Source organism: Taudactylus pleione, unplaced genomic scaffold (assembly GCF_031769625.1).
Source record: "Taudactylus pleione unplaced genomic scaffold, aTauple2 ptg000758l, whole genome shotgun sequence".
NCBI classification, from domain to species: domain Eukaryota; kingdom Metazoa; phylum Chordata; class Amphibia; order Anura; family Myobatrachidae; genus Taudactylus; species Taudactylus pleione.
The window spans coordinates 781,258-794,314 of NW_028285160.1; the positions used below are offsets into that span (position 1 = coordinate 781,258).

At 39.5% G+C, this 13,057-nt stretch overlaps 1 protein-coding gene across 1 annotated transcript in view; it reads right to left on the reverse strand.

Annotated features, from left to right (window-relative positions):
* Window positions 1-13,057, reverse strand: part of DNAH11 (dynein axonemal heavy chain 11) — a 361,565-nt gene that overhangs the window by 204,017 nt on the left and 144,491 nt on the right. Inside the window, exons 31-37 of the mRNA XM_088457375.1 lie at window positions 11,543-11,674; window positions 8,399-8,559; window positions 5,583-5,739; window positions 5,354-5,499; window positions 5,136-5,252; window positions 4,144-4,282; window positions 1,466-1,558 (exon numbers count right to left, since the gene is read on the reverse strand). Of these exons, the coding sequence (XP_088313501.1) occupies window positions 1,466-1,558; window positions 4,144-4,282; window positions 5,136-5,252; window positions 5,354-5,499; window positions 5,583-5,739; window positions 8,399-8,559; window positions 11,543-11,674 (945 nt within the window). The remainder of the gene's footprint in view (window positions 1-1,465; window positions 1,559-4,143; window positions 4,283-5,135; window positions 5,253-5,353; window positions 5,500-5,582; window positions 5,740-8,398; window positions 8,560-11,542; window positions 11,675-13,057) is intronic.

Genomic DNA, 13,057 nt, shown 5'->3' on the forward strand with positions numbered 1-13,057 from the left:
CACTGGTACAATAAATGTATTTATTTTAAATGGAATGTAGTTACCTTGCTGACAGACGGGTTGCCGGCTGTTGAAATCCCGGCGTCGGAATCCCGACCCGGGACTAAATATAGGTACCTAAATACTGGCACCAGTTTAGACACCAACAGCCGGCATCCCAAACGTAAGTATAGTGGGGCCGGGTTAGGTGTTAGTCGCGGGGCGGAGGGTTAGATTTAGGCAACATGGGGGGGCTAAGATTAGGCTCCGAGAGGGGAGGGTTAGGTTCAGGCACCAAGGGGGGAGTGTTAGGTTAAGGCACTAACGAGGATGGTTAGGGTGCAGGATGGGGAGGGTTAAGGTAAGAGGCAGGAAGGGTTAGCATTGTTATGTACCCCTGTCAAGATACTGAGCATCGGGATGTCACTGTCTGTATTTTAACAGCTGGCATCCCGACTGCCAGTGTTCCATACCCAACCCAATTTAAACACATGCTCCCTGGGATGTGGTGAGGTTGGGCTAAGGGACTCTGCTTTGAAGAGCGAATTTGGGCCACTACAAATGTGGCCTAGGGTAGCAATTAAAATATAGAATTTTGAGTAATGGTGCATACACACGGTCAGATTTGTCAGTTCATCGATAACGATTCAACGATTTTTACATTGATTTGAACGATTTTATCAACGATGAACAAACGATTTCAGACAGTATTAAAATGAATGAAATCGTCCAAATCTGTCTGCAAACACAGTCGATGTCAGGGATCGTTATCTGACATGCGGGACGTGTATCGTTGGTCGATGCATGCCCTACATGTCAAAGATATGAACAATTGAACGATTTTTACAATCGTTATCGTTCATATCTGATAAGAAATCTGGCCGTGTGTATGCACCATAAGAGTATTTTCTGAGGTGACTTTGGGCCTTATTCAGTGATGTGCGCCATTACGATTTTTACGCAGTTTACTAATAGGTAAACTGCACATGCATCTAAGTTGCACAGAGCACACACGTCAAGGTACATTACAGTAGTCGCTCGCAGAGACTATTTTCACGCAGGGTGATTTACAGCCTGGCACCATTTGGGGGAGTGACGGCAAAAACGCAGACATGTTGCAACCGCTCTCGGGGCATGTTACAGCCTGCGATCCATTACGCAGATAACATGTCTCCGCCCATTCTGCACAACCATAGGGCTACTCAGAAGTCCGATTATCTTAGCATCTGCGACCGATGCTGCATATCTGTTTGAATTTGCAAAGCTGCCGGTGGCTGTCTCAGTAAATATCCCGGTAGCTGCGACAAATGCATGCTCTCGTACAGCAGCTGGGTACAAATACGCAGCAGAGACGTCATTAGTGTACAGCTCTTTATCATGTCATTAATGTCACAATGATGTCATTAAAGTGTTCAAACAGGATCATCATGCAAGAAGTGATGAGGACAACGGATGATTTTTTTTTTTTGTGAACATAAGATCATACCTGGTTTTCCGGTCTGTTGCTGTCACCTCGTTTTAGGGAACCTGCCACAACGAGGACAGATTTAACTGCTCGTAGGCCCCAGTCATAGTGATCCTGCAAAAGGGGTATTTGCCAAATGATTATTCTGAACATTATGTCCTGCTACACAATTTGCTGTTTCGAAAAATGTCAGTGTTAGTCGCCTACACATATGTTTTAAGGCGGCAATCAAACCAAGTACCAGGGATCTCGTGAGAGTGGGTTGAGAGGCTCCAACATGTGAGGTTGATTATTTTTGTGTGTTTTGTGGTTGTATAAATGCCGATTGAAACATCTTTATATAAGGAAAACTGTAGTAATTTGTCAACTTAACACACATCACATAAAAGCTGAGTAAGCAAAGGACGGAAAATTTCACATTCACAAATGCACAAGCACGGTATATATTCACATAGTGGGGAGAGCTTGAAGGAAGCCAGGCATGTCCGTAAGTACCGGGCACACCCCAAGAGTCATGATGAGAGGTTAAAGACACGCCCCCTTATTGGACACGCGCAATAGAGTGCCCTTTCTAAGTCCGGCGTGAGACCTAGAGTGAACACTAGTGGATGGAGGTAAAGTACCAATCAATCAGCTCCTAACTGTCAAATTTCAAACACACTAGGAAAAAATAAAGAATTGGTCTTACAGTGGCGCACAAAAAGAAATTCAAATAATGATAAGACTATATCAAATATAACTTTATTATATATCTTGTTAAAAAGCCTATTACTGTGAAATTTTTAAAAGCAGTAAGTGTGTAAAGGTTAAAAATAAACAAGAATGGTGAGATTAAAACACAATGTAATACTGTGTGTGTGTGTGCAATGTTCTTGTTAATTATTTCTCTTTTCCTAATATGTTCTAGTACACATTGGCAACCAATTTGTTTGTGACAGCACCCCCCAGAACGTGATTGGATTTGACACGATAAGAATATGGGGTAATAAATAATAGAACTGATATATAGTTGGTAAAGAACTAGTGCAGAAGTATTTTCCCAATTTCCTTTTTACTATCTGTTAAATATTTTTCAAACACAGCCGGTAAAGTGACAGTTAGGAGCTGATTGGTTGCTACTTTATCTCTCTCCAAGGCTTAGTACATAGACCCCTTAATTTGTATCTTGCACATCCCTCAAGATGACTGTTGCAGACTAAACACAAATACACTGTATCACTGGTAATGACAGCATTGTAGCAAGTAGATCATGGTCAAATCATGACCCAAGACCCAAAATAAAAAAATACAATTAAAATACAGTTTATTCTGGAATGATCAGTCCCAATAGTGCCTTAAATAGTTTATGTCACTTTATGGAGCAAGAATTAGGTCAAGCAACAATATGTCTAGTTTTAATGACTGATTTAAAGCCTAATAAATGATTAGTGAATCCTCAGTGGAGAAACTAAGACCCAGTCATTACGCAGGAAATAAACTCCTAACTGCAATGAATCATTTAATGGGTTTCGCCTTAATTCACATGTAATATTTTCAACATGGTTAATATTAGAACACCAGGGAATATATAACAGCCACGTATACAAATAATAATATAATAGGAAGCATAGCATATAATTAGCAAAATGTTTTATAAGTTAAGCTAAGGCCAATTTTCTGCACTGATGTGTTCAAATGAAAAAAAAAAACAACAACTATATTTTTGTCTAGTAATATGAATTTTATTGGGGTTATGTTGTAAATACATTTAATGTGAAATGGATGTTCTGGAAATAGAAAACGCGATATAAAACATGTTTAACACACGAATCATAAAAATATACCTATTGTCTGTCCTACTAAGCAAAGATTGTGACAGAACGTTTAATTATACAAGGATTGCAGCCGATTTCTTAACTGATAATCTGCTACCTTTGTGAAGCAGATGGCGTTTGTGTCATCTATACTTTAAAACACCTATTGTAATACTGTGCAGTATATTTCATTATAAATTACCTGTCTCTAGTCAGGACTTCTGCATTATACTATATTAAGGAGTACTTATTAGCTATGGAAACGATACAAAGCGCTAACTAATTCTGACAAGAACATGTTCTGACTAGCAGCTAATGATCCTGTTTCCTTAAAGTACAATTATCTTCTCCAAAAAAATGACTGCAGGCAAAATTTGGGAATAATAGAATTGTACAAAAAGTAATTGTGGATATATTGAAGCAGACATGCATTCCATTAACTGTGTGTTAAATCATTTAGATAGGAGGCATAAGAGACTTACGAATAGGAAAAATACTTTGACACACCTCATAAGCATGTTACACAAATATACTATTTTTAGATCTTAATTTTTTTCATTTTAAACAAAAAAAAATAATATATTGGGTGGGAGCTGTGTCATAGATCGCTTCTTCCTAAATTGGCCAGATCTGCGATGCAAATTACGAAAGCAAATAAAAAGCTACAAGTGTGGATATATAAACAAAGCAAAAAAAAAAGTAAAAGACTGGTGCAGCACACATTGCTAGTACAACAGGGTATGGTTATTAAGAAACGCTGATATGTGGGGTGGACTGTCTCATATATATGGCAGCATTCATGCAGCAACCCAAAACACTGAGTACACTGGGCTATTCTAACTTTAAAGGCAACATCATACAGGTTGCCCTCTTTAATCTCCTGTATGTAATAAAATAGAATGTTACCTGTTTAGAAAGTAGCTCCCTGCATAGCGTGTAAAGAGTGATAAATTTCCTGGCTAATGGCCGGGCATCAAGGAACCCCTCTGCTATCAGCATTATTTCACAGATCAGCTCTGTGTCTGGAACAACCATAGCACACGGCCTGAAAGAAGAGGAGGTCTGTTATCATTAATGTTGCAGTATGAAGTAAAAAAAGAATCATATCGCCTACTATAAAAAAAAACTAAACCAAACTCATGCACCAAACTTGTGAGTTTAGTAGTGACCCCTGTCAGACTGCTACAGAACCAAATCTATTAGGGAATCAAAGGTTTTCAACAAACAAATTGCTTATTTCTAGCGATCCTCACTGAAGTTCTGCCGCTTGTCATGGGACACCTGTAAAATAAGCCATGCAGCAGGTGCATACTGTACTTCTTGTCTAAATCAGGCTGACAAAAAAGAAAGAAAATATTTTATTTGTAAATACATTATTTTTCTTGGCAAACAAAAATGTTTTCAAATAAAAACTCCCTTTAGTTTTTTTTTTTTTCCAAATCAGTAGCACTTTTAAAGAAAGAGACAACAATTAATTCCATGGCACTAAAACTAATATTAGTGTTTTGTTTACTACTGTAGCTAAAAGTTTGCGGTCTATGGCTGGATTTAATACAATGTGCAGTAGCAGCACAATTAATTCACCAGCAAAGAAATAATTTTATTCGGTTTGGATTATATCGCTCTGCAACATGAGTAGTTTTGGACTCTGCCAAGGAAATGGGCTAAGTTTATGCACCTATTTTTATTTTACACGGTAATTGAATGCCCTTAATGTAACATCATGCATATTCTACTTGATAAAATAAAATGTAACAAAAACAATATTTTAGTAAAATTCCTAGGCGTCTCTTCAGATTTGTAGACACAGGTTTAAAACATTTTAGGATAGAATATAAAATAGCAACTGCACTGAGCAAATAGCAACAATAGGTGGCGATAGCGCTCCAATTGCTTGCCTGAAGAGAGCCTTGAGATTCTCCGGCAGTTCTGTGCGGCCAGCATAACCAGGATTCATAGTGATAAATATTCCCACTGATGCTTTCAATGTGATGTTTTCTCCAAGGAATAGGAATCTGTCAGGAGGAGAGGGACAAGACGTGAAATGCGCTCCTTGCAAAAGATTGCATTTTGATTTGATGTAAGTTATCATTTCCGGATAGAGGCCTCTACTTGCCTCTTTTTCTTATTGCGAATGGCATCTTGAATGCTTTTCACTTGTACCGCAACCACTGACAGTACTTCTACTGCGATCCTGTTAAATTCATCAAAGCAGCCCCAGGCTCCTGTCTGCGCCAGACCTTTATATATGTTTCCTACGGACTACAAGACAAACTGCTATGGAATCGCACTGTGAGAAGAAATGTTTTAGGAAGCACAGATTGTGAATTTTCCATTTAACTTACTTTATAATCCATCTGTTCAGAGCAGTTGAAAACATACACCATAACCCCAAGGGCTCGTCCTAAATCTTTAGTGGTTTCAGTTTTGCCCGTTCCGGCTGGGCCCGCAGGAGCACCGCTCATAGTCAGATGGAGAGACTGTGTCAGGGTGATGTAGCACCTTAGAGGGAACAATTAAATCAATCACTTGGAAATATTTTATTACTAAACTGAGGAAACATGGTGATTAGTTTCATAGAGAAACCACTATTATTTATTCCTTGGTACTGCAGAGGCCCATGTAGATCATGAGTTTCTCCTGCGCCGCGGGAGTCCTGTGCATGAGATCTCCGATGTTCTGCTAGATGAAGAAGTGAGGCTTTATTTTAAAACAAATTCAGTTCTTCACCTAAGGATGATCACTTGATACATTAAAGTTCAGTGATCTATGGTAAACTTAAAAATAGTTGATGCTAAGAATAAATACTATGGCTACATTTAAAAGATAGCTAAACCTAAATCACAAGTTGCGGTGTATAAAAGCACTAATACTATTCAACAATATGCATGATTTTTTTTTTTACGAACCCATTGAGACTAGAACAATTTCGGACTATTTTGTGATTATGGAGTGAGATATTTTCATTTATACACTTTAATCAGTATCATATTAGCTCATTCCTTGCTAAGGACCAGTGGGACTCGTCCTAAGCACTGCAGGGGTTCAAATGGTGGGGGATCTTAAAGTTCCCCCCTCATAATTGTTGTTGCTTGGACCCAAGAGGGGACAGGCTTTGATGACATCCAAATATCGGGTCGTGTAATGACATCCTTAGGCCCTGCTCCTTCCAGGAAAAACAATGCAGATATTTTTAAAAGCCAGTAAACAGGAGGGAGAGCATTAAAAGTGCTCCCACATTTTGGCACCTACATACACAGAGGTTACATTGTTTGAGGAGAGTCCTCTCTACCAAATAATGTGACCACAAAAATGATACTCTCTGGTAATCATGAGTGATTACCAGAGAACCCCCATGCATTGCACAAAATATTATAAAGTACATGGAAGGAAATGGGAAAGAGGATAGTTCTTTATTTCACATAACGTGGGCCAGAGATATGCTAACAAGAGGGGGTCCGTGTGTAGAATCCCCTCCCTCAGCACTGGGCCAACCCGATGCCTTCTGCGGTGCCATCTTTCCAGTGATGTCTTGAAAAAGATAGCGTATGAGCAGAAGATAGAGGGGAGTTGTATTAGTAGTTATAAGAGGGGAGTTGTAATAGTAGTTATAAGAGGGGAGTTGTATTAGTATTATAAGAAGGGAATTGTATTAGTAGTTATAAGAGGGGAGTTGTATTAGTAGTTATAAGAGGGGAGTTGTATTAGTATTATAAGAAGGGAGTTGTATTAGTAGTTATAAGAGGGGAGTTGTATTAGTATTATAAGATGGAAGTCTTATTAGTAGTTATAAGAGGGGAGTTGTATTAGTAGTTATAAGAAGGGAATTAGTTGTATTAGTATTATAAAAGGGGAGTTGTGTTAGTAGTTATAAGAGGGGAGTTGTATTAGTAGTTATAAGAAGGGAATTAGTTGTATTAGTATTATAAAAGGGGAGTTGTGTTAGTAGTTATAAGAGGGGAGTTGTATTAGCAGTTATAAGAGGGGAGTTGTGTTAGTAGTTATAAGAAGAGAGTTGTATTAGTAGTTATAAGAGGGGAGTTGTGTTAGTAGTTATAAGAAGAGAGTTGTATTAGTAGTTATAAGAGGGGAGTCCTATATGTAGTTATATAGTTGTATTAGTATTTATAAGAAGGGAGTTGTATTAGTAGTTATAAGAAGGGAGTTGTATTAGTAGTTATAAGAAGGGAGTTGTATTAGTAGTTATAAGAGGGGAGTCCTATTAGTAGTTATAAGAAGGGAGTCCTATATGTAGTTATATAGTTGTATTAGTATTTATAAGAAGGGAGTTGTATTAGTAGTTATAAGAGGGGAGTCCTATTAGTAGTTATAAGAAGGGAGTTGTACTAATAGTTATAAGAGGGGCTTCTTATTAGTACTTATAAGAGGGGAGTCCTATTAGTAGTTATAAGAAGGGAGTTGTATTAGTAGTTATAAGAGGGGAGTTGTATTAGTAGTTATAAGAGGGGCTTCTTATTAGTAGTTATAAGAGGGGAGTCCTATTAGTAGTTATAAGAAGGGAGTTGTATTAGTAGTTATAAGAGGGGCTTCTTATTAGTAGTTATAAGAGGGGAGTCCTATTAGTAGTTATAAGGGAGTTGTACTAATAGTTATAAGAGGGGCTTCTTATTAGTAGTTATAAGAGGGGAGTCCTATTAGTAGTTATAAGGGAGTTGTACTAATAGTTATAAGAGGGGCTTCTTATTAGTAGTTATAAGAGGGGAGTCCTATTAGAAGTTATTGCCTGGTGATCACCAGACGACAATAACACCCTAAATTACAGAAAGCATTGCAAACTCAAGATATGGGGAGGTTCTAACGCCGAGATCTCCCACGCTCTGGAATCAATAAAGAAGGGTGGTGGGGGAGAAAGTCCATTTCGGGAGTCATCCTCATTTTAAGGGTGGGCACACAGCCTTGTTCTACCCCAAAACGTGTACATTTTCCCTCTGTTCTCCAGAGGTGCTGGAAATACAACTTTATCTTAGTTGTGACATACTTATCATCTTTATCATAAATGTCAATGTATTTTGTGTTTGAATATCTTTAAGACAACTTGGAGGCCTCCCCACTATCATCATTATATTTAGATAATCAAAAATAACTAGTATTTTAAGAGAATTAGCTTCTGTTTACAAAAGCAAACATAAAGGGTATTTACCTGTCAGTCAAGGGTGTAATAACCAATCTGGGTGTGTTTCCCAAATACTCATATGAATACTGGAACTGGGCGTCACAAATATTGGCAAAGCAATGCTTTTGTTTGTCATCCCACCGGTGCCGAAGCTGAGACAACCAAGCAAAATCTTGAGAGTTGCTCACCTTTAAGAAAAACAAAAATGTAAAAAAAAAACATTACTATATTACTATAGTAATAATAACAACAACAAATATCAAGAAAGTATCTACCTTGCACACGCCATACTGTAAAACAATAAAGTAAAAAAACAAAAAACACATTTAGTGACCTGAGCTGACTTGTTATGAAAGTTAATTAAAACTAAAATAAAGTTTGATCTAAATCAGTGTTTCCCAAACTCAGCCCTCAAAGGTCGCTAACAATCCTGAATTTTAAGATATCCATACTTAGGCACTGATCTAAATGCAAGTACAGTAATTTAATATTATATTTACATATAGAGGTCCTCATTCAGAGATTAGCAATTATCGCCGCCTGCGCATGCGTTTAGGTACATTACCGTAGTTGCTCATAGCGTGTATTTGCTCACAGTGTAATTGACAGTCAGGAAACGTTTGGGGGTGGTCACAAGGAGTGTCGGCTAAAAATGCCGGCGTGGTTCGACCGTTCCGTTGGCGGGTCGCATCCTGCGTCTGCGATACTGTACGCAAGAAATATGACTCTGTCGTCTCCTGTGGCCATTCTACTCAGGACTATGATCTGCTACTGATGCTGCATCTTTGTACACAGGTCCCTGGATTTGCAAAGACGTCAGTGTGCATGTCCGTATATATATCCAGGGATTCGGGGGCTGAGAACAATATCATATTTTTGCACAGCAGCTGCCTACGGTATCGCAGCTGCAATAGCAATAGCGTACATCTCTGAATGAGGCACATAGGCGTAAATGACCTATCAGAGCTCTGTTCTGAAAATTATTCTACTCCTGCTAATACGGTATGAAAGCACCTGCCATCTGTCCTACTCTATTAATATCGAAACAATAATTGTGAATGGCTGTCCCGTCTACATCATGCACACAGTGGGAGCTGGAGTAGTACAGATGTGTACATATACATCTATCCTCCGTGCGCTGCAAATCGCGCCACACAACACGGGAGCTCTGTGTGACTCGATAGCGCCAAGCATCTTTTCGTGCTACTTTTTGCCTTCAAATTCGTCTTATTCGCATAGTGATGCAAATATTTAGCACAAGCAGCTTCTGCTGATTAAAATTATATGCCTATACTCTGTGCGTCTGTGGGTGTATCTGCATCCGCTAGCCATAGTTGCCAAGTCCGCTTATAACAAGCGGAATTGGGCTTGTTATTTTTGCAAGTTGCTTGTTTTTGGGCTTTTTTCTTTATGGTTGTTAGTTTTTTTAGCTTGTTTTTGTTGTGTGTATTGCTGGGGCACCCCTGGAGGTAAGTATATGTGTGTGTGTGAGGGAGGGGGGGAAGGTTGTGTCTGGGGAATAGAGGGCAGTAGTCAGTGGACAGAGTGAAGTTGGAGGGGGCAGGCATGAAGGAGATCTGCAGGTCTCCTCACATAATTAATAGTGAAACAGTTAGCTGCACCTTTGGATCTTTTAAAACGTGTCAGTGACTAATGAATACACCTGTGAACCTGCTGGGTGACCTGCAAAAAGTGAACTGTGTGGGGTTCTGAGGACCGAGTTTGAGAACCACTGAACTAGATGACAGAAATGAGGCAGGTACATGGAGGTAAGTTAAAATTACTGAGGCTGTTAAAAAGACGGGATAAGGGAATTAGACAGGTGACAGGAATGAAGGAGGTAAGGAAGAGGGGTGAGAGAAATGTGGAGAGTCAGTTAAAAGAAAGGTGGGTACACACTAGACGATTTGTCACCTGATCCTGCTGATTGGGCCGACAAATCGTCCGCATCGGCCAGTGTGTACCCACTATGATTGACCCTGTGCACTCCCGCGGGTCGTCCATATGGGACGTTCCGTCGGCCTGCATGTAGGTGCCGATGGAACGACCCAGATGCCGACGACGGCATAGTGGATGGAGCCGGTGCACGAAATATCGGACGTTTGGTCACCACATCATGCAGTAAGTATTGACCACCCGATATATATTGTGTGGTCGGGTGTCGCATCGCTGGACACACACATCGGCAAGTGTGTACCCAGCTGAAGACTGGCTAGGGAATGAGGTATGAAAAGAGGGAGGAGGTGAAAAATGGAGGCTGGTGTAAAGGGAGAAAAGCAATATAGGCAGATAAGGCTGTGCATACACTAAAATATTTAGGTTAGAGAAGAGGGGGAATAAAGGAGGTTAGGCAGGTAGAGAGTGAGGATAAAGAGACACCTCCATAAATTGGGCTTTTTTTATTGGGCTTTTTAGGATTGGTTTGGGCTTGTATTTTACTTATTGGTGGCTTTTCTATTTCAGAGTTGGCAACACTGCCGCTGATACTGTAGTATAGCGTTTCACATGCAGTTACACCCGCAGTCGCTCAAAGAACATAGGCATGCTGCATATAATTTTAATCAGCAGAAGATGATAAAACGGGTTTGAAGGTAAAAGGACACACGAAAAGACGCTTGGCACTATCAAGTCACGCCACGGCATGGCGCGACTAGAAGGGCTGTTTAGTACTCAAGGTGGCTAGATGTATGTGGACACATCTGTAGTCCGTGGCCAGCAAAGAAGATGCCAGCAATCCTGGGCCAATGTTTAGTGGGGGTGAGAGAGAGAAGAGGGAGGGTGACGAATGACAGGCCAAACATACTCGTACTATCTAAAATACTAATGATTTAATCCATAATGACTTCCTATTTTAGATATTTATATTAAATCTCTCTTTCCTTTGATGCTCCATGTATAATAGTACTCTATGCCAAGGGAAGACAGATTCAGCAGACATTTTAGATGGACCTAATCAGCCACAAGTATTGAGGAAAACAATGAGCTATTTACAAAGTTCCTTTGTGCTTTAGCATAATTACACAAATCCCTATTTGAAACATGACCACAATATGTGGACACCTTGTGAAAGTTTAGGTCTCAAGGGTACTGTTCAATGAAACATGATGTTGCTTATATCTTGCAGTTCAGTACAAAGTCTCAGACAGTGTGGTACATTTACATTACTCTTACCTTCAGCATAATAAGCTTAGCAACTACATCTCTAGCATGGACATCTATTGTACATATCGTCATAATCTTCTGTCTGTCTCCAGCTGTGAGTTCTCCCAGTAACATGGTAATCAGGGCATTTAACTGATTAATCTGAAATAAAGGAGGGCATACATGAAAGGTAGGGGGATGTGGTCAAAATCCCGACAGTCGGAATGCCTGCGCTTCCCGAGCGTCGGCATCCCGTACCCAAACCAAAGGTGGAATGCCTGTTTGAGATCACAATCTTCATTACGGCATCTTCCATTCTAGAAAAGGAGAAAATTCGATCTGGCAAATTCCATCCTGAGTCGAAACAGAAGTACTGTATGTAGGCCTACATGAGTACAATAGGCTACTATCAGAGGGACTGCAGAGATAGCTAGTCACTATGGTTTCATGGACATGACCTTGTGGGATTGTCATGCTTATCAGTATTTCCCCAGCTGAAGCCTTGGAGAGAAAACTGTAATATGACTGTCATTGACAACCAGTAATCATCCCCAAAGGTAGTATATACAGTGGCCGTGCAATGCTGGGCTAACTATATACAGCACTGAAAATGGCCAAACGTCTCTCAGATACGGGCTTAAAAGTAGATGTACTAAGCTCTGGAAAGTGATAAATTGGAGAGTGATAAACTACCAACCAATCAGCTCCTAACTGTCATTTTTCAAACACAGCCTGTAACATGACAGTTAGGAGCTGAGTTGCTGGTAGTTTATCACTCTCCAATTTATCACTTTCCAGAGCTTAGTACATCTCCCCCTTTGTCATAAAACAAGATAGGCTTGTGGATAATTTCTCTCTTGTTCCCTTGCCTGTTCTCTCTTGAGAAGGAAGCTTTGGCAACCACATTTTCTCCCTCTGTTTAAGTATTTAATCCCTAATGCCTGCGAAAATTAGACATATTAATAGGATCTAGGACTTTGTCCTATTTATCAAGCCCCATAGCTGGCAGTGGTCATCGCAAGGGCTATCCTGCAATGGGAAGCTATTTCCCATGTAAAGCGGTGATGCCTGTAGCGCCAGCTGTCCTCCTAAGCTACTGCCATCTCACAATTGCAACAGCAAATGCAATAAAGAAAAAAAAATACTTTATTATAAAAATATATATTTTTTTATTGTAAATTTATATTAAAATATTTGTGTTCTATTTCGTAACCTTTTTTTGCGTTTTAATTTTGAGATTTCTATTTTGTTTACATTTTTTACTTGAATCCACACTGAAAGAGTCCGGGGCTCCAACGCAGTGCGCTAGTGTGACCCAGAAATTTGGCCACAGATACATTAAGTATCTGCTAATTCCTGCCAGTCAGTATCGCCAGTTTCCCTCAGAAAGAAAGAGAAGAGTCAAACAGAAAAGTAAAAGCATCATATATAAATAACTCCTTAGGCAAAAGGCAGTAAAACTAAAAGTTTGGGTATAATTGGTATAATTAAATTCAAATTTAACAACACAAATATCTAAATAGAGCTAATCTAAATGTTCCATGG